This window comes from Loxodonta africana, chromosome 1 (genome assembly GCF_030014295.1).
Source record: "Loxodonta africana isolate mLoxAfr1 chromosome 1, mLoxAfr1.hap2, whole genome shotgun sequence".
Lineage (NCBI taxonomy): Eukaryota > Metazoa > Chordata > Mammalia > Proboscidea > Elephantidae > Loxodonta > Loxodonta africana.
Genome location: NC_087342.1, coordinates 61,827,804 through 61,855,067, shown reverse-complemented (window position 1 = coordinate 61,855,067; position 27,264 = coordinate 61,827,804). Strand labels below are relative to the sequence as shown.

The 27,264-nt window shown below is 41.1% G+C and overlaps 1 protein-coding gene across 6 annotated transcripts in view; it reads right to left on the bottom strand.

Annotated features, from left to right (window-relative positions):
- KDM1B (lysine demethylase 1B) overlaps window positions 1-27,264 on the bottom strand; it is a 58,489-nt gene that overhangs the window by 10,311 nt on the left and 20,914 nt on the right. For 3 of the 6 annotated variants that reach the window (XM_064281171.1, XM_003416453.4, XM_064281183.1), the window contains 13 exons: window positions 26,954-26,992; window positions 23,155-23,359; window positions 20,742-20,926; window positions 17,037-17,213; window positions 16,460-16,534; window positions 13,701-13,838; window positions 12,578-12,749; window positions 8,314-8,441; window positions 6,993-7,124; window positions 6,296-6,370; window positions 2,666-2,782; window positions 1,853-1,978; window positions 295-417 (listed from right to left, as the gene is read on the bottom strand). In XM_064281171.1, coding sequence (XP_064137241.1) covers window positions 295-417; window positions 1,853-1,978; window positions 2,666-2,782; window positions 6,296-6,370; window positions 6,993-7,124; window positions 8,314-8,441; window positions 12,578-12,749; window positions 13,701-13,838; window positions 16,460-16,534; window positions 17,037-17,213; window positions 20,742-20,926; window positions 23,155-23,359; window positions 26,954-26,992 — 1,692 coding nt within the window. The remainder of the gene's footprint in view (window positions 1-294; window positions 418-1,852; window positions 1,979-2,665; window positions 2,783-6,295; window positions 6,371-6,992; window positions 7,125-8,313; window positions 8,442-12,577; window positions 12,750-13,700; window positions 13,839-16,459; window positions 16,535-17,036; window positions 17,214-20,741; window positions 20,927-23,154; window positions 23,360-26,953; window positions 26,993-27,264) is intronic. The other 3 variants (XM_064281192.1, XM_023555768.2, XM_023555767.2) reach the window with 2 other exon arrangements.

Below are 27,264 nucleotides of genomic sequence, written 5' to 3'. Positions count from 1 at the left end.
CTATGCGCCACAGGATTTTCAAAGGCTGATTTTTTGGAAGTAGATCACCAGGCCTTTCTTCCAAGACACCTCTGAGTGGACCCAAATCTCCAACTGTTTGGTCAGCAGCCGAGTGCATTAACTGTTTGCATCACCCAGGAATGCCGGAAGAAAAAATAATGTGACCCATTGCCTTGATTCCCTTAATGCTCAGTAATGCTGGTTTGCTTTGGGTTCCATGGCCTCTCTGGGGATCGCATTCAGCTGATAGCAAGCACGTTTTTTTTTTCTCCAGCCAAAAAGGATTCCTCTGACCTGCTCTTTAAACAGCTCCCGGAGGGTAGCCATGCACAGCTGCAGGATCTGTTTGTCATCTAGGCTCTTCACAGAGGCTACCGCCTCGCCAGCAATCACCGACATCAACACGCTGTGCTTCTTCTGAAGCCACAAAAGGGAAAAGTATTATACATTTGTTCCTTTTGGTACACAACAGATAAAGAACTCGTTCTCACAAATTAAAGTTCATTGTTTTCTACTGTCCCTTTTCCTCATTTCTATTGCCAGTGTGTTTTCCTCACAAACACTACATTATTCAGCTATGTCTTTTCTTGTTCCATGCTGACAAAACTCAAGAAGTAATGTAAGTATCCAATTAAGGACTCCCTCAGCTTAGCACTTACAAGCGTTTGTTTTAGAAGCAGGAAGAGGTTAGAAAGGGCAGTATGCAAATCAAATAATAGGAAAAAATTGACTGAACACTAAGGACTATTCTGATCAGGGCCACAACAGAGGGATCCTGACAGAGAGGAGAAAAATGCAGAACAAAACTCAAATTCTTAGAAAGACCAGACTTACTAGACTGAGACTAAAGGACTCCCCGAGACTATCACCTTGAGATACTCCATAAACCTTGAACTGAAGCTATCTCCTGGGGGCACCTTGTAGCTAAATAACAGATCTGCTCATAAAATAAAGAATATAACCAGTGAGTACTGCACACCTTTAAAAAAAAATCATCTATATGAAACCAAATGGTCAACAGTTACTCTAAAACAAAGATGAAAGGGACAGGGAAACCAGATTATTGAAGCACAACACCCAGGAAGGAATTAATGAGAATGTTAAAACACTGCAGAAAATGTAACCAATGTCTCTGAACAATTTGTGTAGTAACTGTTAAATAGGAACCTAATCTGCCGTGTAAACTGTCACCAAAAACACAATAAGGTATTATTTAAAAAAAAATACAAATTAGGAGTGGAAAAAAAATTTTTTTTTACTCAAACAGTAAAGAAATTCTGCCTTTGGTTTCCATGTGAAAGCTTTTGATACAAAGTTTCCTAGAAATGAGAGAGAGAAGGAAATAGCAGCTCAGAGGGGATTCCCTTGCATGGCATGGACACTACCAGCAGGGCGAGTTACCACAGCTTGTGAGTCCTGAGTATGTCCCTCCTCTTCTTCTTCCCTCCCCCACCTCTCACATCTAGAGATACACGGCCCTCCCTCACCTAGACCCTATCTTGTTCCACCCTTCACCGTAGCTCACTAGAGGCCCCTTAGAGAGCAAGTTCCAAGTACTGTTAATTTACTGTACTGCCACCAAGTTTACCTTAGTGGAATTCCCCTATCAGCCTGAAACAACATAGTTTCTACAACATCTAGTTCATTTCCAAAGGAGCAACATTTCGTACTTCAGGAATACATGAGGATGTCAAGTTCCTTTCCTATAGGGAAACCATTCCAGTCCAAGTTCCTTCCAGAAATAAACACAGATGAGGAGTCTCCCCCATTTTCACTGGTTCTTGAGTGATTCCCAAACCAAATTCTACACTGTAATAAGGTAACTCAAACCACACTTCACCAATGACCTTACCTGAGGATCCATGTCATAGAACACAGCAAAGAGCCCTCGCTTGCTGGCACTAGGAGGAACGTGACCAAAAAAGTCAGCCCCTTGGACTTTATTGTCCCAAAATCTGTAAGGAAATTGCAAGGAAATCTGGAAAGTGACCAAGAGAAAGACGGTTAAGTTTCTTAAATCAAAAGCCCAGGCAATTTCTAAGCAGCAACCTACAAGCTCTAAATCAACTACTGAAAGAACAACCCAAAATACTCCCTTTCTACTCTCCTCACCTCTGCTGTTTGTGACCAGCTTGCTTTTTATGCCGTCGGTCTCACACTCCCGTGTAAAAAAGTAGGATCCACTTACTACCTATAGCTAACTGAAGACGCAAAACATGCCTGAGACTTGGTCTTGAAGGCTCTGTCCATAAGGTGAAATTCCTACTCCTCATAACTTTGCCGGTATCTAGTGGAGCACTAACAGATTCTGCTAAAGGAGATGTTAAAAGCAGAGGAAGTAAAACTCTGTCCTTATGGTGACCAATGAATGAAGTGGAGACACGGAAAGCAGGGGGGAAGAAAAAAAGAATCGCTTATACCAAATTCAAATTTTAAATAGCAAGATTCGCTGTCCTCAAGTCAAAACTCACAGGCCTCAGCCAGCTCTCCTTTTGTTCTGATAATATCTTTTTGTATTCTTCATGGACAGTTATTCAAATGAAAAGGAAATCTTTCGGTTTTATTTGGATTCAAAAATTACCCAAGACTTTTCCCAATATGAGAAGAAACTCCTATCATATGACATCAATCTCTTTAGTTCCGAAGCTAAAGTAATTTCAGTCACCTTTTCAATGATTCCTGCACCTAAGCTGTTGATAGCCTTCATCTTCTTCTCCGAGAGTGGTGGATTAAACTGAATGGCACCTTTCTGCAGTAAGGCCAGTGGTATAGTGACTAACACCTGTGGGGAATGAGTCACGGTTAACAAACAAGCAGCAACTGAACCCAACCAACACTTTTTCAACTCTTCAGTGGGTTTAACTGTTTTCAGGAAAATCTCAACACCTAAATAACATTCTTCATTATTGCCAGTGACAGGACTGTCAACAGCCAGTGTTATTATATGGGCAAGAACTGGGCTGCCATGTATAGTTGTGCAGGTTGTTCACTGAACAAGGGTACCTGGTTGAGTGGAGGCCACAACCACATGGAGGAAGGGGGATTTTGTAAAAATCTGCATAAAATCCTGAGCAGCTAAAAATAACCCTGTGTAAAATGAATCTGCCAATCCCAATCCTGAAAAGCTGTGCCAAAAGAGATAATAGCCCTAAATATGGAGTCAGGAAGATCTGATTTGTGTATCATTCCTGACACTTTCTAATGTGTGGACAACCCCCACCACCCATCTCTGCCAAACATCTATAACATGAAGGTCATATCTGCCCTACTAAATTCAAAGGATTGGGATAAATACTTAAAAATAAAGCTGTTACAACATACATCAATATGCTTCATAAAGCATATTACAAACGTGTGAAGCTACATGAAAATTTTGCAAAGTATAAAATATGCTCTCCATCCTCAAGAAGTGTGTAATCTTGTTACAGGTAACAGCTACCATGCAACCAAAAACGGAAAGAAAGAAAAAAAAAAAAAAAAAGAACAATTACCCTATTGGATATATAAGAACTGCAAGGAAATAAAATCTAGATTTTTCTTAATACAAAAAAAGTTTTCCAAAGCACAAGAACTTAGGTACACAAATATGCAAATGATATCAACATACACTGGTAAGGAACTCAAGCTAGATCTCAGTGGGAAAGGCTAGATTGAATTTCAGTCTGTCAAAGGTTTATCGGTATATCATGTTGGGTTGAAATCTTTCACTTACAAGTTTGGGGAAACTTCCAGTGCAAACTGTGTGATGCGTGTCGGCTACTATAAAAAATAGTTGCTTTTAACGCTTTAAAGGAGGCTATGAAGCACAGCCTGCAGCTTCTCTGAAGAGCTAGAATACAAAGAAAGAAGGGCGAGTATGTCCGAGGGTGACTCAGCAGGGGAGGCATAACCAGTCAGTTTGCAGGGACGCCAGGAGACAGAGCCACAAAACACCAGAAGCTGCACCATCTGCCAACTTATAATTTCAAATAGTGGTAATTAAAAATGCTTTTTACCACCAGGAAGAACCTTAGATATTAATTAGCCTGATTTTTATTTTAGGGCTTAAGAATAAGAAAACTGTACAGCCCAATAGGTCTCAACCCTGGTCATACTAGAATCACCTGGGAAACTTTAAAAGCATGGCCAGACCAATTAAATGAGACTCTTTGGCAGGGTGGGGCTTTGCAGCCTTTCTTTTTAAGCACCTTCCAGGTGATTCTAAGGAAACCCTGGTGGCGTAGTGGTTAAGAGCTATGGCTGCTAACCAAAAGGTTGGCAGCTCAGATCCACCAGGCGCTCCTTGGAAATTCTATGGGGCAGTTCTACTCTGTCCTATAGGGTTGCTATGAGTCAGAATCGATTCGACGGCAACAAGGTTTTTTTCCTTTTTTTCAGGTGGCTCTAAAATGCAGCCAAATTGCCCACCACTGCTAGTACAAAGTCACCCAGCTAGTTAATGGCAGGAATAATATTAGAAACCACGTCCCTGAACTCATCCTGTGTTGTTGTTAGGTGCCAGTTCCAACTCATAGCGACTCTACGTACAACACAATGAAACACTGTCCGGTCCTGTGCCATTCTCAAAATCGTTGTTATGCTTCAGCCTATTGTTGTAGCCCTCAGCCATCTGGCTAAAGGTCTTCCTCTTTTTTGCTGACCCTCTATTTCACCAAGCATCATTTCGTTCTCCAGGGACTGGTCCCTCCTGATAACATGTCATAAGTATGTGAGACGAAGTCTCACCATCCATGCTTCTAAGGAGCACTCTGGCTATACTCCTTCCAAGACAGATTTGTTTGTTCTTCTGGCAGTCCATGGTATATTCAGCATTCTTTGCTAACACCATAATTCCAAGGTGTCAATTCTTCAGACTTCCTTATTCATTGTCCAGCATATGAGGTGATTGAAAACACCATGGCTTGGGTCAGGCACACCCTGGTCCTGAAGTGACGTCTTTGCTTTTTAACACTTTAAAGAGGTCTTTTGCAGCAGATTTGCTCAATGCAACTCATCCTCTATACCCTGACTTTCCCATCTGGCATGCAGTCCTTTATTTCTATATGAATATCAAGGGCTGTGAAACAGGTTTCAAATAACTAAAAAGTATAAAACATAGCCAGAGTAGGAACTAGTGATCGTTCATCAATTACACTTTTTAGTAATCACTTGAGAATAACTAAACATAAACTTATGGGATTTATTAAGTCCCTTTTTTTTTTTTTTTTTCTTCCACTCCAGGTCAGCCCCTTTATTCTCCAACACTATAGGAATCTCAGTATGCTTTCAGGTATTAGAGTCAGCAGCACCTTTCACTGTCCACTCATGAAAGCTGTTTACAAAAAATATGCATTTTATATTTAAAATTTTAAACTTCTGACAGTTTCTAAATGAAAACATAGACCTTTCTTGATTTGAAAAAGGGTTCCATGGTTTAAAAAAAAGAAAAAGAAAAGCAAACTTGGAAAGCACTGAATTAAACAAAGTAAAATAAGTTTGTTTAATGCAGAACTTCTCAAAGCCTTTTGTATGCTCCTATTTAACCCTAGGAGCCCCTGGTGGCACAGGGGTTAAGCACTCGGCTGCTAATCAAAAGGCTTGTGGTTCGAACCCACCAACTGCTCCGCAGGAGAAAGATGTGGCAGTCTGCTTCCATAAAGATACAGCCTTGGAAACCTACAGGGGATTTCTACTCTGTCCTATAAGGTCCCAAAATCGACTCGATGGCAACAGGTTTGGTTATTTGGCTTGATTTAAGCCTCAGAGTAGAATGTGGTATACAATATTACCCAAGCTTATTTGGCCAAGAAATTTCTTTTCTTGTTCTGCTCTCAGGACTAATGTACCATAGAAACCACTTTGAGAAACATTCTTCAAAATTTCATCTGCCATGAATCTATATTTAAAAACAAAACAAAAAAAGTTCCTGTCAAGTCAACTCTGACTCACGGTGACCCCATGTGTGTCAAACAGAACCATGCTCCAGGGTTTTCACTCGCTGGTTTCTCTGAAGTAGATGGCTAGGCCTTTCTCCCAAGGCACCTCTGGGTAGACTCCAACCACCAACCTTTCAGTTAGCAACCGAGTGCAATAACAGTTTGTACCACCCAGAGACTCCTGAACCTATATAGTGTTTGATTAAATCAGATTTGCACATCCACATATAATTGACTAGAAATACATAACTCATCAGAATCAAACAAGACTCCATCCAGGCAGCTCACGAAAGGCAAAATTCCCATGAAAATGCTGTTTTTCCTTTACCCCCAGCCCTTGGCAGCAAGGAGCTCTACCTTAATGGAATCCTAGTGGTTACCTTTTGTGCCACGCACACTGTGCCATCTGTAGTAGTAACTTGCACTTCTTCTCCAGAATAATCAATACTCTGTACCTACCCAAGAAAAGCAATTATGAAAAAGAAAATGAGTACTAGACTCACAACCTCCAGGATCCCGTTCAATTCTAATATGAGTTTTTATCTCTAAGGCTACGGTAGGGAGTCATTCCCTGGCGTTCAGAGATCCAACCAACAGTTATAGCTTAATTCAGGCAACCATCATTCAGCTGTTAAAATTTACAAACACGATGTCAGGATAGGGAAAATCTTTATAATTCACATGAAATCTATGTAAAAAATTGTCTCTATGATTACAATAATGTACAATATGAATGCGTAGGGACAAAGATTTGAAGGGAAAATTTAATAGTGGAAATAATTGCACTGGGTCAGGGAGGTTGTGAGAAATGTATTTTTTTGTTCTGTTTTGTTTTAAAGCAATATACTTGAATATTATAATGAAAGTGTATCTGAGTTACTACCTATTTATATAGATAATGCTACTGATCATAGGCTTCGACTGCACTTGTATGACTATACTTGTCACCAAAGTCCTTGAAGACACCAGCTGAATATCAAAGCATACACTGGCCTCCTGTGTAATCCACGTGCCCAAAACTTCATATCCTCCACAAAGAAAGCAAAGCCAGAGCGTCCTGTCACTATCAATACTCACTGGAGATTTGAGCTGAATGTCTAGTCCTTCGGCCAGTTTCTCAATTATTACAGAGTATCCCGGGGTTAGGAGAGTGTGATCGCCAGCAAACTGTGCAAAGAATTCATTGTGGTCCCAGGAACGAGCAGACACCTAGAAAACAAAAGGAGAGGATGGGGACCTGGCAGATGCAAATCTTTGAGTCTGTGCCTGAAGGCCAACAAAAGGCCCCCAAGGCAGGAGGACAGGGCTATTAAGCAGAAGGCAAAGCATTAAGGAAGGAGAGGAAAAAACCTCAGTAACCCAACCACTGTCAAGGGGAAGGAAATGTCTCAGTACCACATAAGAAAGCTCATCTTAGAGCCAGTTACGGTAGTCAACTCCAACTCATGGTGACTCCATGTATGTGAGAGTAGAACTGTCCTCCACAGGGTTTTCAATGGCTGATTTTTCAGAAGTAGACTAGCCAGGCCTGTCTTCCGAGGTGCCTCTGGATGGACTCAAACCTCCAACCATTTGGTTAGCAGCTGAGCACCTTAACTCTTTGTACCACCCAGGGGCTCCTATTTTAGAACAATAGGTATTTATGACTTGAGCAAGTTAATTTTATATGCTAACAATCCTGTGAGAATTCTATAAAAGTAAAACTGGATTTGACGAACTCTGTATATAAATACGCCAACTATCTGTCTTCAGTGTGGAAACATGATAAGAAACTGAAACTCAGCACTATTTTGGAAAACAGTGTTATTCTCATGGCAATGAAGAATGGAATGGAAATGGAGAGGTTCCAGAGAGGATTTAAAAAATCAACGTGAGTCACTCATGGAAGTTCTGTTTAAAACATGCACCACTTGAGTATTAAGACCACGGTAGGTTAAGTGTTTAAATTTATTTTAGCAAAATACACAGACCAGAACTACAAGGGTACTCTTAGTTTCTTGAGAACACAGTGTTTTTAAGCAGGCTCCACAGTTCCTCAGAATGCCTCCAGGGCCTCAGTGGAGAGCGAGGGATGGAGGCAGGTAGAAACACAAGGCCTCCAATCAGTGGTCCCTCCCCTGATTCAGCCCAATGGCCCCCTTTATTCAGTTTTATATGTTGAGTTTCCTCATAGGCATTACTTGAATAAAGGTTTCCACTGCTTTTATTAAAAAAAAAAAAAAACACTTCAAAACCACTGTTGGGTTAATGCACTCTCAAGTTGTGGTTTCCAAACTTTTCAGCAGCAGAACCATTCTTTCCTGTTTACCCAAACCAGGCTGAGTTCAATTTTTTGATACATAAATACATACACAAAACAAATACCTTCGATGCCCGTGTTGCCCCAACCCCAGCGCACCTGGTGGAGGTTGCTGCCACAGGCATATTCCAGGTTACTGAGGTGGAACTGAAGCACCTGTTCTTCCAGCTCACTGAACTGGATACCAGACTCCTTAATGAAAGCTCTGTAGATCTCCTCTATCTTCTCTGTAATGGGAATGTATCAAAACAGAAAAAAGAGCTTTAGCATTATTCTCCAACTCCTTATCCACTGCTTTCAACCTCCTTCACCCCACAAAACCCCAAACTCCCAAAGTCCTTTCCCAAGTAAACTCGGGGGGGCGGGGGTGGAGGGCATCTTGATAAGGTTGACTTCTCTCAGGAAGGAAAAACTGATCTTAACCGGAAACAAAGCTCTGTGGGTTCTATATTCTCAAAAACATTTCATTTCTGCTTCGTTGAGAAACAATTTCTTCTTTAGCTCAAAATACAGAAAAAGTTCCTCCTGTAGATTAATGTGCATACACACTCGGAGAGAGGATCAGCATCCCCTTTCCAGTCCCACCATCATCACCTTAAAGTCAAGTCCAGGTTTAAGCTGCCTACCATATTAAACATCTTACCCAACTAAGAGACCTGTAATACTCTAACTATTGGTTATAATCTCTCCCCAACAAGAATATTCCAATATAGACTGTCACCATGTCAACCCTCTGCCTCCATACCGTAATTATTCGTTCCCTATTGCCTATTTACAAGGAGCACTGGTGTGCAACGGTTAAGCACTCGGCTGGTAGTTCAAATCCACCCAGCAGCTCCTCAGGACATACACTCGGCGATCTGCTTCTGTAAAGATTAACCCACTGCTGTCGAGTCGATTCCGACTCACAGCGACCCTACAGGACAGAGAAGAACGGCCCCACAGAGTTTCCAAGGAGCGCCTGGCGGATTCGAACTGCTGACCTTTCGGTTAGCAGCCGTAGCACTTAATCACTATGCTACCAGGGTTTCTGTCCAGGAAACCCTATGGGACAGTTCCACTGTGTCACAGGAGGTTGCTATAAGTCAGAATCCACTCGACAGTACCCGACAATAACAACATTACCTATGTAATAAACTCCAAGTCCCACAGCCTAAAAAGGCTAGTGCACGTTAGTCTTTCCAAAGGTGGCTCCTACTACCTGCCTGCTTCCAGGCTCTGTAGCATGCTGCTGCAACTTTTCCTGGTCAACTCCAACCCTGCAACTAATAGTTACTATCACTCCCCCTCACCACATCTCCCCTCCCCAAAAACACATCCATCGTTACAGTCTAACACCACCTGGGCACTGCAAGCCGCAGGAATCACTCCCTGCTATGAACCTCGCCAGACTTATCGATCCTATTCATCTGGAGTGTTTAGCTGTGTACACAGAGCCCTGTGATAGCATTCCAATTACTGTCTGCAGATTCTTTGTTGGTTTTGTGCTTGTTTTGGTTCCAGCCTCTTAACTGTATCTTAGTACAGGTTGCTTCTTTGTAACCTTCTCAGTGATGACAACCATCCAACACATACATTGCAGACACAAAGTTTCTATAAGTATTGTGTCCTTGCTTGACTAGAAGCAAAACTCAGTCTATCATTTAATTTTTCTGACAACTCCAGGTTCTCATTAAAATTTTCAATTCTTGTACTATTTAGTATTGTAACATAGAGATGTCCAAGGGACCTCTGGATATGGGCTGGAATTGTCCCCCTAGACCACTGGGCTTTTTTGTTACTTTCAGTGCTTTTTTGTAGCAATCCAATCCCACTCCTCTCTCTTAACATGTAGTTTAAAATTTTTGGTAGGTTTTGGGGAACGGGAAGAACCAAGATTGCTAGAACCATACATAAAATTCAGTGTAAACAGGCTGAGACAGGCCTTAATGTGACTTTTATGTAAATAATATTTAAAAGCTTTATTATATATGTGCTTTGTGAATTACCTCTAACCCCTTAAAAACCCATTGCCTTCGAGTTAATCCCGATTCATAGTGAACCTGTAGGACAGTAGAGCTGCCCCATAGGATTTCCAAGGCTGTAATCTTTATGGAAGCAGACAGCCATCCTTCTCCCGTGGAGCGACCGGTGGGTTCAAATCGCCAGCCTTTCAGTTAGCAGCCAAGCACTTAACCACTGCACCACCAGGGCTCCTTTCTAGAACCTTAATACTTATATTTCGGTTTTCTCAGTTACTTACTAATAAGGTGAGATCTCAGGCAGCTGAGATACTGATACCCAGGATGTAACTTTAACCTTATTGTAAAGAAATACGTGTACTAATATTAAATAAAACGTTTTAAAAAATATCAGTAAGAGGAAACGACTACTTAAGGCTGAGATAAAGAGCTATTTAACTCTTTCCTTTGGCGACCCTGAAAGGCATATAAAGTCAGCACACGTGCAAAACTTTTGTCACATTATGAAGATATCTTGCAAGTCTGCCTAGTAACTGTTCTCAACCCAGAGAACTTAACAACTCATCGCTCAGCCTGCAACACTTGACTGTAAGATCCCCATCAACCCAAGTACGTTTCTGAAAATGTTCTGTGATGGCTCATCAGTCAACACTTACTGAGGGTGACAAGAGTGTGGGTCTGTCTCCTAGAGGTGGGGAGAGAGGGGAAGGGATTTCAGGTTTTGGGGGTGGGGGAAAGAATAAAAAGAAAGACAGTCCCTAATATTGAGAAGTTTACCCCCATCAGAGATGACGAGTATCAGGATCAAGAACTGAGAACCTGTTGTGGACTGAATTGTGTCCCCCAAATGTATGTGTTGGAATCCTAACCCCTATACGTATGGAAAGGAGCCCTGGTGGGGCAGTGGTTAAAGCGCTCAACTGCTAACTGAAAGGTCAGTGGTTCAAAATCGCCAGTGGCTCCACGGGAACAAGACGTGGCAGTCTGCTTCCATAAAGATTACAGCCTTGGATACCCTACGGGGCAGAGTTCTACTCTGTCCTACAGGGTCACTGTAAGTCAGAGTCAGTCAACTCAACGGCAGTGGATAATCCCATGAGAGAACAGGATTTTCTTTGTTATGTTAATGAGGCTATAACAGTGTAGGGTATGTCTTTAACCAATCACTTTTGAGATGTAACACGAGAAGATTAGGCACAGAAGCAAGCAAGCAGGAACTGGGGAAAGATAGATGTCACTTGGGAATCTCCAACGAATGCTGAGAAGGAAGGATTTTTACTCCCAGAGCCAACAGAGTGCCTTCCCCTAGAGCCAGCACCCTGTATTTGGACTTCTGGCCTCCTGAACTGTGAGAAAATATATCTCTGTTCGTTAAAGCCACCCACTTGTGGAACTTCTGTTATAACAAAAAAAACAGCACTAAGAAACTAAGACAGAGCTCCCTGCAGAGAAATATACAGTTGAAGAAAATTAGTATCTTGCAGATTAAGTTCATATGTTCACACTCGAAAACTTCGACATGCCTTCAAGAACTACAAGTGAATATATCCAGGTCATAAAATTATAAATTAAATATCAATTTAAGAAGTAATACAGTAAAATCTGAGCTGTCTGACATCCTCATGGAAATAAGCAATCAAGATTTCTAAGGAATTGTGGTTCTAGTCCCCATTTAAGTGCAAAACCTAAAGATTTTGAGAATTAACATCCTTAGATTATAATATACATTCTTGCACTCTTAAACAAAACATACTAAAAAAAAAAAAAAACAGTAAGTTACTGCCCCCAAAAAAGGAAAAGGGAAGAAATCTAGGCATACAGACCCCCTAATATAGAAACAACATTATTAGGTGGCTGTTCACAGGCATCCCTGGGTGGTTTAAACAGTTACGTGGTTGACTACCAGCCAGAAGGCTGGTGGTTCAAACCCACTCAGAGATGCCTCAGAAGAAAGGCCTGGCAATCTGCTTCCAAAGGGCGCAGCCTTGAAAACCTTCCAGAACCCAGTTCTATTCTGCACACATGGAGTTGGCATGAGTCGGAACTGGCTTGACGGCAACTGGTTATTCACATAGGGCTTACCACACATTCCCTTAAAAATAAGCTCCTCTGGGATATTTCCAATTAAACATTTAAGTAATTTTTAAAACACCAGCTATTGTGTCAAGAAGGGTTCAGGTGTGCACACACACACAAGCATCCAAGGATCCCCGAGGAAGTTCCGAGCTCCCCTGTCTATAACTCAGCGAGTAGTCTGAAGAATTAATCAATCCAGAAGTAAAGCCCCTAAGGACTATTCCTACTGCATCATCCAGTCCTGGAGATGAGTGACGTTACCGACCATCAAGCTCAGGTTAGAATGAGACTGCAATGGAACCACCAGAACACCATTCTCCCCATACCTCCTAAAGGGACATCTTGGAGCTGAGTCTTATCCTTCCTCCACTCAGAGACAACATCCAAGAGAGCATTAAAATGAAAATCCATGCGCTTGTCAATAGTGGGGTCAGTAATTCTTCCACCTTCCTGAATTAAGTCACATCTCTCTCCAAATTTATGCATGCTGATGCCAAGCTTCAAAAATAATAAGAATAAGAAGGTGAACATTTTCCCTGGAGAAAATATTTACAGGTGCTAAGCTGAAATCAGACAGAGCTCTTGTGGAGAAAAGTGTCTAGGACGGCTCAAAAACGAACCTAAATACGCTTCACGGGGAATGGCAACAAGGTCAGGCGGTGCAAAAACAGCACAAAATCCACAAGACTGTAATTTAGGAGAACATAAGGATGACAACAACAGCTTCTATGCCAGGCACTCACAGAGTGAGCGCTTTCCGGCCAAGATTTACTAAGGTTTCAGGCACCGTAGCTATGCACCGCCTTCTCCTTGCTTTGAAATTCTATCTCCTCTGTGGACCCTTATGTGAATGAACACGCAGACACACAAACACGCACAGCAGAAGTCGAAATGGAATTTACTCTCAATAAATATTTTAGAAAAACCTTGGGTCTACCAGGTCTTCATAGAAACTCTGTAGGCTTGGCAGTTAAAAGACAGGATACCCAGTTCCACGTAGGCTTCTGATAAAATATGAATAAACTTTTAGTGTAAGTATGTCCCAAATATTGTATGCAAAACGTTCCATGTAATGGGTGGGACATACTTATACTAAAAAAAATTACTTGTTGCTTATGGGAAATTCAAATTTAACTGGGCATCCGGTATTTTTATTTGCTCAGTCTGACAACCCTAAAACTATGAGCTAATCAAGAGTTCTGCAAGTAACAGGGAAATAAAATTACAGATTTAGGAAAATAAAGATATCTTTTAAGTCCTCTAGTTCCACCTCCTTAGAAAAGTGGAACTATAATTGTTCTTATTTACTTGGCAGAGGGGATGAGGCAGCAATAAATCATTTTGGGGTTACTGTATTATCTGTTTTAGTAGCATATTAATATTACACACAAGCAAACTGAGACCATTTTGCTTTTCTTTATCTACAATACAAATCTTAAAGAAACCCACTTGCTCACACATTAGTGCTACGGGGTTGTTAATGCAGCCGTTGACGATCTGGGCTCCTCTTCCAACCGTTACGCCTTTAAAAGATTTATCATCCCACACTCGGCCACCAATTCTGTCCTTGGCTTCTAGGACAGTCACCTAAAAGACAGACGATTAGGAAAGCTAAATAAGATCAAATAGTCATATCAATTGCAATACATGTTCCAACGACTCCGTCATACGTTGGTTCTGACGTTGTGGGAACTTTTTTTTTTAATTTTCATTACTATTGCCTTTAATGAACAGTATCTTCATAATTCCCATCTCTGAACATCTGTGAGTGAACATTGAGAATGATAACATCAGCAAATTATGCACTGCAACATTGTATGTATTACGTATTACTAACGATATGACGTTAAAAACAAAAAGCGCAGAGGGTCGTAAGTGCAGTTCGTTGTAATTCAAATACATCTGACGTCAGGGACTACCTACGCTATGACGATATAGAAAGACACTGTCAAGCTCCATATTTGATTATTTATTATACTAGGTACCAGAGAAAAGGCAAGACTTTAAAAGGAAGGCAGTGGAAACAGAAGCCGAAGCAGACAGATGTTAAAAACAAACAAGCCACAACAACGAAAAACTTTGGCCCTAATATCTAAGACTAAAATAAATAAACGCACAATTAAAACACCTTATGGTTTAATAGTAGAAAGAAACTATTTCAAAATGTCAACACACTTCCTACAAATCCAACTCAGACTCTTCTGTTTTGTCAGCACTATAATGTAATCCATGATTTTAGGCCTTCTATTCAACCAAAGATGAAAACCTCTCTTAAGCATAGCTACTGAAAACTTCTTGTCTTTGAAAACATTCCAGAAAAGATATTATTAAAAAAAAAAAAGAAGAAGAAGTCATCATTTCCTTTACCAAGACAGAGAATACTGAAAAGACCAATTCCATTCTACCACGTCAATTTACAGGGTTTTTTATGTTTTTTAACTTTGTTTATTTTGTTGTTGTTGAGAATATACACAGCAGAACATACACCAACAGTTTCTACATGTACAACTTAGTGACGTTGATTACATTAAGTTGTACAACCATTCTCACCCCCCTTTTCTGAGTTGTACCTCCCCCATTAACATAAACTCACTGCCCCCTAAGGTTCCTATCTTTCGAGTTGCTGTTGTCAGTTTGATCCCATATAGACAGTTCTTAAATGAGCATAATGCTCAAAGCTGACGTTCTTTATGAGTTAAGTCAAACTATCGCAGAGTTTCAGGAAGACTTCGAGGGATATTTTCGATTTTTTGGTTTAAGGTTTAAAGATTATCTCAAGGCAATAGTTTCATAAATTCATCCAACCTCCATGACTCTAGAAAGTGTGGGGGTCATGAAAATTTGACATTCTGTTCAGCATTTTCCCCCTTTTGATCACATTTTTTTCTACAGACTCTTTGATTGATATGTTCAGTAATGGTAGTTGGGCTCCACCCAGTTTTTCTGGTCTCTTGGTAAAGGAAGCAGTTCTTCATGGAGGCAATTAGCTGCACATTCCATTTCTTCCTCCTATTCCTGACTCTCTGTTGCTCGTAGGCAAATAGAGACCAACCGTTGTGCCTTGGATGGCTGCTTGCAAGCTTTTAAAACTCCAGAAACTACTCAAAGAACTAGGAGGCAGGATAGAAGCGCTAAACACACTATTAGGCCAATTAACTGGGATGTTCCACGAAACCATAACCCTGAACCTCCAAACAAAGGAATCAAATCCCATGAGGTGTTGGTTGTACATAAGCAGCCTCAGCAGCTACTCTTTTTTTTTTTTTTTTTTTTATTTCATTGTAAATATATCATACAACTTTTGCCAATTCAACCTTTTATAGGGTACAACTTAGTGAGAGCACTTACAATAATCGATTGTGCAATCCTACTCTTAAGCAATGCGATTTTTCCATCACCATAAACCTAAACGCAGTCCTTCATAACAATTCGCAGCTTTAATTTAACTCAAAACCAAAGCCCTTTCAAAGTTTAAAAGTCATGCAATTCTGTCTTAATCAATGAGTTAAATTCATTCAATCTTGCTGTCCAAAAGCAAAGATTTTTGTTTTTCAGAGTAAACTGAAAGTTTGTCTTTGATTTGCATATGAAAATTTAACTGGGTATTTCAGAAAATTTTGTACAAGAAATGGAGAATTTTCATGCTGCGATCTGTTGTCTCAAATTACTGCAGAAACAAGGGCTTTTTACCAATTTCTCCTCTTCAATTGTGTCAATGTCCCTGGGTGGTGCAGTTACACACTCGACTGTTAACCAAAAGGTTGGAGGTTCAAGTCCACCCAGAGATGTCTCAGAAAAAAGGCCTGGTGATCTACTTCTGAAAACTTAGCCATTGAAAATCCCATGGAGCACAGTTCTACTCTGGCACACATAGCGTTGCCCTGAGTATGAGCTGACTCAGCAGCAACAGTTATTTTTTTATTTTGTCAATAACAATCTGTCAAGAATTTCTGCTCCAATACCCAGTTAGAATCTTTCCCGGCTGGCTTATTAGGGTTTAAAACTCTCCAAAGCTATGGAAATTTCTACTTTCCTCTACCTTTCTTATATTACATCAATTCCAAACTTCGTATCCTTTTTAAGCTCGATTGTAAAGGTATCATGTATTTAGCCTTCTTTGCTAAAATAGGTGGTTGTTAAGTCTTAGAAAATATGGACCAAAGGAGCAGTCAACCCTCTGTTTCTGCCTACATGTCCCAAAATCTTACCTTAATTCCAAAGTTATGTAGTTGCCTTGCAGCTGCTAATCCTGATGGACCAGCTCCAACAACAATGACTGATTTCTTTAAAAAAAAAAAAAAAAGGAGGAAAAATCCAATTAATGATAACAACGTACTGTTTTTTGTTGTTCTGGAAGGCATGAACTGCTATGCAATGTGAGTTCACCTCTGTTTCTTTGATATCTTTAAACCCATTGCCCTCCAGTCAATTCTGACTCATAGCGACCCTATAGGACAGAGCAGAACTGCCCCATAGGGTTTCCAAGGCTGCTGGTGGGTTCGAACTGCCAACCTTTCAGTTAGCAGCCAAGCACTTAACAACTGTACCACCAGGGCTCCTTTGATGTCCCTACCTAACGAATATAGTGTTACTTATCTTAACCCCTTCCTTTTTTTCTATAATTGAGGAAATGGTGCTTTATATTCTCTTCTCCAAAGAAACACATATTCTAAAAGTCTTGCTTCTGTAACTTTTATGCCTTTGATTTGACTTGGCATTAACATAATACAACTAGCATTCATCATGACCCACAATGGTGTTATTGCTAAAGCTAAGGTCACCTACATTGTGGTAATCTTTCGGAAGAAGATGCTGGTCAGTGCTGACACTCAGAACTCCTGTGTTGATCAGACCTTTCCTCGTCATAAAGTAAAGTATCCTCTCCACTTCCTGAACGCATCGAATGCGCACAAGGCCCCGGACGATGATGTGAGGAATACATTTCTGAGGAGTAAGAGCTTCCTGTATGTGGAAATGAAAAAAAAAAAAAAAAACTGCTATTTAAAAAAAAAAAAAAAACCTCCCAGTTCCTCAAAAAGTTAAACACAGAATTACCACATGATCTAGCAATCCCACGCCTGGGTATATACCTAAAAGAACTGAAATCATAGGTTCACCCAAAAACTTAGACATGAATGTTCGCAACAGCGTTATTTATAATAGCCAAAAGGTAGCAACAACTCAAGTGCCCACCACCATGAAGTGATAAACAAAATGTGGCTATCCATAAAAAGGAATGATGTACTGACACATGCTACGGCAAGGATGAACCTTGAAAACATTCTACTACAGGAAAGAAGCAAGACACAAAAGGCCACATATTGCATGATTCCATTTATAGGAAATATCCAGAATAGGCTGATCCATAGAGATAAAAAGTAAATTAAAAGTTGCCAGAGAATGTGGGGAGAAGGAAATACAGACTGATTGCTAATGGGTATGGGTGATGAAAAACTTACTTCCTCTTAGGATGATGAAAATGTTCCGGAAAAAGTTACACAACACTGTGAGCGTACTTAACACCTTTGAATTGTATACTTTAAAATGGTTAAATGGTAATTTTTATGTTATGTATATGTGACTACACACACAGGCAGAAACCAACTCTCAAGATAATTCAAATCCATCATTTACCACTAGATATAAGAACAAAGGAAGGTTTGCCTGGTGGTAAAAAAGAGATGAAAGGGTCAAAAGGAACATACAGCACTTTGTATTTTATCAATGAGTTTCCCCTCACCCACAAATGTCCGCTACAAGGAGTACAGAGAGCAGACCACATCACATTACTGACTCAATAAGCCATCCAACAAAGGCCACTACAGAAATCCAGCCTGTTGCCTGTACTGGTATCCCTGGGTGGTGCAAACGATTAAGTGCTTGGCTGCTAATCGAAGGCTGAAAGTCTGAGTCCACCTGGTGGCACCTCGGAAGAAAGGCCTGGTAACCTACTTCTGAAAAATCAGCCACAAAAAGCCCTATGGAGCACAGTTCTACTCTGACACAAATGGAGTTGCCACGAGTCGGAGTCAACTTGACAACAACTGGATGTTTTTTTCACTGGTGCTTGTATTGATGGCAAGAAAAGCTTGACTCCCATGGCTGATAAGAGGTGGGTGAACTGATTTAAAACCAAAACCAAACCCATTGCCGTCGAGTCAATTCCAACTCATAGTGACCCTATAGGACAGAGTAGAACTGCCCCATAGAGTTTCCAAGGAGCACCTGGTGGATTCAAACTGCCAACCTTTGGGTTAGTAGCCGTAGCTCTTAATCACTAAACCACCACAGTTTAGGACCTGTAAAAAAAAAAGACATTGCCTTTCTTGCTGACCCCAGCTTTGGCAAGACCATGATCCATTTTAAGACCCAAGAGTAACAAAGCCCCTGCTTCCACCTAGGGCCAGGAAGAAACTGAGAATGGGCTTCGAAGTGTATTCACTGCAGGCCTCTCCCCCATTCCTTGTTTCTAACTCCCATCACAACCAGAACCTGATCAAATACAGGAAGGTGACTATATACTTGAAGTATTCAAGAAATAACACATACAACCTTGGCCTGGGATTGCTGCAGAAGGTAAATAAAATGTGCATGTGTTCGTGACATTTAAAAAAAAAAAAAAACTTCTCTAAGTCTTTCTTTTAAAGCAAATATATTTGAGCTTTTCTACAACAGTGTTAGATACATACAGTAAATACTGCCTTCTTATTGAAAATTACAACAGATCCAGACTGACAAGGTCAGGATTTTTTTCTCTAAGATTCTTCCCCAGTATAAGTCAAACTTCAAAGTCAAATAAAAAAAAAATGTGAAGAAAAATGAATCCAAGGCTGTTTCTGAAAGTATGGCTTTGTAATTACAGGAAATTCTGGTCACAATTTTGAGTAGTTCAGCAAATGTTTTTTGAGCACCTACCTCAAGCCTGCTTGGCAGGAAATAAATAATTCTACTTTACCCAACCTACTCACCTGGTTATAATTTGTAAAAATTGTATAAACAGCCGTAACTTAATGAGGTCACCTCATCTCATACTTGAGTCTAATCCAGTGAAAGGCCAGGGTGAAATGCGATTATATTTCTTTCATCTAGACTACTTTGGCCATCTTGCAGAATGTTCTGCATTCAACAGTCACTCAAATAATTGCTGAAAAGAATGAATAAATCTGAAAAAATACTAGGGTCAAGAGAACCAAAAACAAAAAACCAAAACTGGTATACTCTCCCCCACCACCAATTTATCTTCATTTCTTTCAAAGTGGTGCTATGCAATGCCCCCAAACATTTACTCAGTTCCAACACAGAGAAAAGCATGGGTTGTTGCCGTTTGAGGATATCGAGATGAATATGACACTCTCCCTGTCCTCAAGGGGCTTATAATCCAATCTTTTTTTTTTTTCTCTCCTGGCATTGCTACCGCCAACTCTTTGGGCCAAACTTTGCACCTTATACTCACTTACTAGAGCATCAAGTGTTCAGATTACACAGTATTTAATGTGTTGGTTCTCAGCAGGGGGTGATTTTCCTCCCATTTGGCAGTGTCTGGTTGTCAAAACTGGGGAGGTGGGAGCTACTGACATCTAGAGGGTAGAGACAGGGATACTACTAAACATCCCAGAATGCACAGGACAGCACCCCACAACAAGGAATTATCTGGCCCCAAATGTCAGTAGTGCTGAAGTTAAGAAGTCCTGGTCTAAAAGTTCAGTCCACCATGAAAACAGCTTCTCTCCTTCAACAAGAATACTGTCTAAACGTGAAAACAAGATGCTGGGTGAAATAAGCTAAACACAAAAGGATACATATTACATGATCCGACTTACATGAAACACCTAGAATAGGCAAATGCATAGTGACAGGAAGTAGATTAGTGGTAACCACTAATGCGCTGGAGGAGGGGAGAATGAGGGGTTAAATGCTTAATGGGCACTAAGTTTCTATTAATGGTGGTTGCACAACATCATGAATGTAATTAATGCCACTGGATTTTACACCTGAAAATGGTTAAAATGGCAAATTGTATGTGGTGTGTATTTTACCACTACCACCTATCTCAGTTTGTCGTACTGTGATGGCTTGCATGACGCTATGAGGCTGGAAGCTGTGCCACCAGTATTTCTAATACCAGCAGAGTCACCCATGATGAACGTGTTTCAGTGGAACTTCCAGACTAAGAAGAGGAAGAAAGTCCTGGTGATCTACATCTGGAAAACCAGCCAATGAAAACCCAGTGAATCACAACAGGATACTGTCTGACACAGTGCTGGGATATGAGTCCCCTAGGTGGGCAGACACTTAAAATACACAGTGGCTGCAACGATGGACTTGGGCATACTAACTATCGTGAAAACACAGTTGGACGAGGCAAGGTTTCCTTCTGTTACATATGGAGTTGCAGTAGGTCAGAGCTGACTTGACAGCAACTAGCTAATATTTTACCGCAATAAAAAAATTAAAAGCAATGTACCGTTAGCAACCATGCCCTTCACTTACTTTGCAGTTAGTATACCACAGGGCAAGGATGAGGTTTCTCAAAGCCAAGTACATGGTGGGGTCTCGGGAATACTCTGGGAACTCGTACAGTTCATCCAGCTCCATCACGTCTGGCCTCACACACAGGGCTTTGCCACACTCGTTGGGCTGGTAGAAGGGCTGGAAGTATCGGTTCATGCCTGGAACTAACAGAAGACACAAACAAGTAACTCTTACAAGACCTAACATCCAAATCTAGGACCATTAAAAAGCAAAACCAAACTCAAAAGGATAGGCAAGACAAGCTTAAGAGTCTGCCTTACATGAATGTTTCTGTCTTCCTCTCTTCAGAAAGACAAAATGTAAATGAATTAAACAAGTATTTTCTCCATCGTTTCTCTATACATTTTTTTTTAATTTCCATGGTAGGGAAATATGTTTTAAAAGTATATTTTATTGGCATTGATATGGCTACATTTAGAGCTACAATCTATCCTTAGTTTTGTCCCTATGAATATATAATATTAACATAATAAATTTTATATGCGATAAAAATGCTGTCTTCTAACCTGCTGTTAAAAAATTACTGTACTATGAACCTTTTCCTGCTATTAAATGACTTTACCAGTACCCATACCAGCTGCTGTGAAGTCAATTTCAACTCATGGCAACCCCATGGGTGCAGAGGGTTGCCATATAGAGTTTTCATGGCTGTGACCTTTCAGAAGCATATCAGGCCTTTCTTCCAAGGTGCCTCTGGCTGGGTTCAAACCACCAACCTTTCGGTTAGCAGCCAAGCACTTAACAGTTTATGCCACTCAGGGACTCATATATGACTTTAACTGTCATATAATATTTTGTTACTTGTTATTTAACAATTCCCCTATTGCTAACTAGCTAAATTTCATCTAATTTTTTCACTATTGTAAACGATACCACAACGAATTTCTTTGGACTTATTTCTGATCATTTATTTAGGATAAATTCCTAGAAATGGCACTGCTGAGTCACAGTACATCAATTTTACAGCTTTTGAGGTGCACTGCCCAATTATCCTTTATAAGTACACACTCCCACTAATAGTCTGTTTTATTGCTGTTGTTGTTAGGTACTGTCGAGTTGGTTCCAACTCATAGCGACCCTATGTACAACAGAACGAAACACTGCCAGGTCCTGCGCCATCCTCACAATCGTTGCTATATTTGAGCCCATGGCTGCAGCCATTGTGTTAATCCGTCTCATTGAGGGTCTTCCTCTTTCTCCCTGACCTTTACTTTACCAAGCATGATGTCCTTCTCCAGGGACTGGTCCCTCCTGATAACATGTCCAAAGTATGTGAGACAAAGTCTCGCCATCCTTGCTTCTATGTCTGTTTTATTATACCTTCATTAACAGTGGGAGTGACCACTTACCCCTTGGTTTCTACCATCTATATATTAAGAGGGCCCAGTGTTATTAGTAAAAACCATAAGACAAGGCCACAGTGTAAAAATCTATTGTACCACCCAGAATGCCACTTGTGGTGTGCAGGCAGCAGAAGACTGAGGATTCTCACTTCTACACCACGAATTCTGGTGTAGACCTTTAAAGTAAATGCTTGACAGCACGCTTGCCCTGACTGGAAACTGCCCTTGAATTTTGGGGGTAGTGGAGCATTTTGCTGGAATCACCAGTGGCATAAGCAGCAGCAGAAAAACTTAGAGAGACCGAAGGGCAGCTCATAGAGGTAAACACTTTCTTCTGTTAAGTCGGAGTTTCACTTTATTAAATTCTGCAGCTGTCCAGGCTTCAAATAAAACTACACTAAACACCATGGGCACGATTCAATGAACAAGTGTCAAAGGATTTCCAATTATGGGAAAAATTAAGTGCATAGTATACATAAATGATATGATTTGATCTGCAGTATAACCAAATTTGTGCACTAATGAGGCGCTTTGTATCATAGGAGCCCTGGTAGCACAATGGTTAAACGCTCAGCTGCTAACCAAAAGGTCAGCAGTTCGAATCCACCAGGCACTCCTTGGAAACCCTATGGGGCAGTTCTACTCTGTCCTATGGGGTCGCTATGAGTCGAAATTCACTCAGTGGCAACGGGCTTTTATTTTCATTTTTTGTATCATAGGTCACACACACATGAAAAGGAAATCCTTTCTAGTTTGCTCACTCATACATTTCCAGGGACGTAGGAGGGAGAAGGAGTCCCTGGGGGATGCAAACAGTTAAGCACCGGACTATCAGCTGAAAGGCTGGTGGTTAGAACACACCCAGGGACACCTTGTAGTAAGGCCTAGCCATCGGCTTCTGAAAAGTCACCACCTTGAAAACCCTATGCAGCGCAGTTCTACTCTGCACATACAGGGTTGCCATGAGTCGGAATCGACTTCATGGCATCAACAACGAGGAAGGCAGGGAGGGGTAGGACAGCTCTTACCAAGCACGGAGGGCACTGCCTTTGAGTGCTCCAGCTTCCCAGAGCTGGCATCGCTGGCTGTGCGGTGCGTGCTGGAACAGGAAGGGCTCATGCCCACGCAGTCGGGGTAGTAGGCAGACAGCAGGGGGGCCGCCACGCTGTCTTTCAGCAGAGGAGGTAGGATGAGCATGGAGTACCACCAATGGTCAGAAACTTCTGACACTCTCTGGAACAGGGCAGAGCAGGAGGAAGAGGGACAGAGGCCAACGAGAAATGCACACACAGGTTCAGCCAAGCGCAGATGATGTGCTCACTTCATCCATCCCTTAACAAACCCCCTGATTCTGCCTTTCCCCACTCAGACTTACACAGCTCTGTACCGGAGTCTTACGAAGACGGATTGAGAAAGAAAAATGGCTTAGGACACCTGGAAGGAATGTTTCCTAGGCACAGTTCTTTCAAACAGTAAGCAACAGCCCCACTCCCTGTCAAGAAAAAAACTTCACCAATACCAAGTAGGTCCGAAAAACCAAAAAACCAAACCCACTGCTGTTGAGTTGATTCCAACTCAGAGAGATCCTATAGGACAGAGTAGAACTGCCCCATAGGGTTTCCAAGGAGCAGCTGGCAGATTCAAGCTGCAGACCTTTTGGTTAGCAACCAAGCTCTTAACCACTATGCCACCACAGCTCGGATAAGTCCTAAAGCTGCCTCTATTTACTATATTGAGAGCTTAGGTTTAAGGCTGATGCGGGAATTGTCTTTACCACCTACCCTCCCCCCCTTTTACTTAGGATCTAAAAATAGTTGAAATTGAGAAACTGGGCATAAACCATCATACTCCTAAGCAGTACTCAAGCATTACTGCTTTTTGACAAACTAAAAACCAAACCAAACCTGCTGCCACTGAGTCAATTCCAACTCATAGCGACCTTATAGGACAGAGAACTGTCCCATGGGATTTCCAAGGCTGTAATCTTTATGGAAGCAGACTGCCACATCTTTCTCCTGCAGAGTGGCTGGTGGATTCGAACCACCGATCTCTCAGTTCACAGCCGAGTGCTTTAACCACTGAACCACCAGAGCTCCTCTTTTTGACAAAGGTGACTAGAAAGCTGTCGGAGGGAAAAATACACTACAACTTTCGAAATAAAATGGCAAATGCAGATCTGAACAAAAGAAACTATTTTTGGTCTTAAAACTTGTGACGACATTCCAGAGGTGACTTAACGTTAGGGGTCACTGGACCAAAGCATCCCCATGATGACTAACTATTGCAATAAAAATGAAATTTATGTGGTTTCTAATGCAACACTGCCACAAGTCACGTTAGACAGATGGTCTTCTCTAAAGCTGATCTTGAATGCGTGCTCCAAGAAGTCTGAGAACCTGATACAAAAGGACCTCAGGCTCAGGGACCCTCTGATGTTGCTGGTTTTCTGGCTACAACCAAATGCCGCCAGCCATCAAGTATGATGCAGAGGTTTGTGAACTCGAGACCTGCAGGGTGAATCTAGCGTGCAGGGGTGTTCTGGTTGGCTTTCAGATTTCAAAAAATCCATACCTGGGGCAAGCATTTTTCAAAACAAAACCAAAAACCAAACCAAACCCATTGCCATAGAGTTGATTCCGACTCAGTGCTCCTACAGACGAGAGTAGAACTGCCCCATAGGGTTTCCAAGGAGCAGCTGGTATATCCCAACTGTTTGACCTTTTTGGTTAGCAGTTGAGCTCCTAACCACTGCACCACCAGAGCTCCACTATAAATCACTCCCAGCTGCTTTACACATTCATCTACTTATCCACCCCTCAAACTCATTGGGGTCTACAATCTCTCTCTAGAGGCTTGTTTTAGATTTGGGCAAGACTAAGGAACCCTGGTGGCACAACGGTTAAACACTTGGCTGCTGACTAAAAGGCTGTCAGTTCAAACCCACCCAGTGGCTCCACAGGAGAAAAGACCTGGCGATCTGCTCCCATAAAGATTACAGCCTAGAAAGCTCTATGGGGAGGTTCTACTTTGTCACATGGGCTCGCTGGGAGTAGAAATCCACTAGATAGCACTCAACAACAGGCAAGACTAACAGAAGGAAGATAGTCTCATGCGACTACCCTTGACCTGGCTACACGATACAAAAAGAAAGGAAGTTTCAGCTACTTCCCTAACACACCAGGCCTGCCCTGCCACCCTCCTTCCCAGCTCAGTCCCAGGGAAGAGTGAGTAAGCCGAAGACCCAGATCTGACACTCCAGTTGGGCAACATAGAGAGCAGAATGTGAGTGCCTTAAAAGCCATGGACCCAGGCTCTTTCCCTTCTCTTCCACCTCCTGGTTCATGTAGCTGTGTGGCTAAACTGAGTCAGGACCCAATACAGGTCCTGCCATCTTGCTCCCTCTCCTAGAGGTTTTATCTGAGGGTACCCCAACGCAGCTTATGAGAAACTCAGTGACTAAGAAACCAGCACTAGCCCTCGCTATTCCTAGTGTGTTCTCACAGCACACTCACCGTTCCTGGACATCTAGCTATAATTTTGTCAATGTGCCATCGAAAATCCCACCCTTGCCTCCAACATGCACACCACTGAGGAAATCGTACTCAATACAGCCAACTTACTAGCATATTTAATCAAATAGTCACTGAAAATTTAAAGCTTTAAAAGTAACCCTAGAATCCACAGGAATACAAAAAGGGCAAGGTGCATTATTATGACTATAAACCTGTTCCTTACTCCTTCTTAACTGAACACAAAAATAAGTAACTGGCAGATGAACATCCAGGAATTATTCCAGAAAATTTTAAGTTCTTACATCCCATGATTATGGCCCCTGTCCTAAAGTTCAGGTTCATCATACATTTGCAAAATGGTCTCAATATAAGGACACAGGTTCATAAGTTATTGTAACGGTATTTAAAGTTACTTTACTCATCTTTCTATAATCTCATCCTGCCTACCTAAACCTGAATATGATGGGGTTACTGCTTTACCATGGGAATGTTTGAGGGAACAACCTATTAAAAAACACAAATGTAAAAATATGTATATGTACATATCATTTATATGTGATATATTACATATATGTGTATATATACATGTGACATGTATGTATATCGCATACAAACACCCCTTTATATTACTGAGTAGATTTTAGGTAGATTTGTTAGGTGTGAATTCTCCCTTTGCCCGACAATCAATCACAGTGAATCAGTTGCAGATATCTAGAACAACAACAAAACAATAATACTGAACCACTGAAACTCAAAATGATTAAAATTTCAGAATTTATTTCCCAACCAGTCATTGAATCTGGTTATATGGCACATGAGTTTTCCAGCTCAGGTAGTAAAGTTTCCTGAAGACAAACTAAATGTCACAAGGCTTGCCCTTGCATATCTGAGCAGGGAAATGACAAAGCACATACTCTGAGGTCATAACCCCCCCGGCAGCTGAATCCTGTCTCAGACCACCAAGTGATGGCCCTCCTGTTCTTGTTCTCAGGATTCAAGGAGAGTTAAGGCCAGACACTCAACCTTGAAAAACAAGTGTAACAACGCTGATCCCTATAGTAAGGCAAGGCAGCCATTTCTTCATTTTTTTTTTAATTTCCTATAAAGGAATATAACTTACTGTTTTTAAAGCAGAGGGAAAATTACCCATAATAGCACTACTGCTAGCATTTCCATAATATTTTTATCATGTTCAATTACAAAGTCTCTGATCAGCAATCACATAATAAAAAAGAAACTCATAAAACCGCCACTGTCATTTTCTTATAGCTCATTGAGACAAATGCTCCAGTCTAGAACGTGCAGCAATACTCACTAGATCCTCTGGGAGGGTACAATGATCTGAGGTCTCGGTCTGCAAGAGAAAACCAACTGGTATTAAAAAATCTTGACTCCAGTCAGCTTAAATCAGCTCTACTTTTAAATTACTGTCTTAAGTGTCAATTTTCATCTCAATACAACACTGCTTTTGAGTTATTACACTGGCAAAGAAGAACATTTAATAAAACACCATAGAAGTGAAGTGTGGGAAAACAGGGACTCTTGTATTTCCTGGTAGAAATACAAAGGAGTATTACCACTATGGAGAGCAATTTTACAAAATATCACATTGTAAAATGTACATAT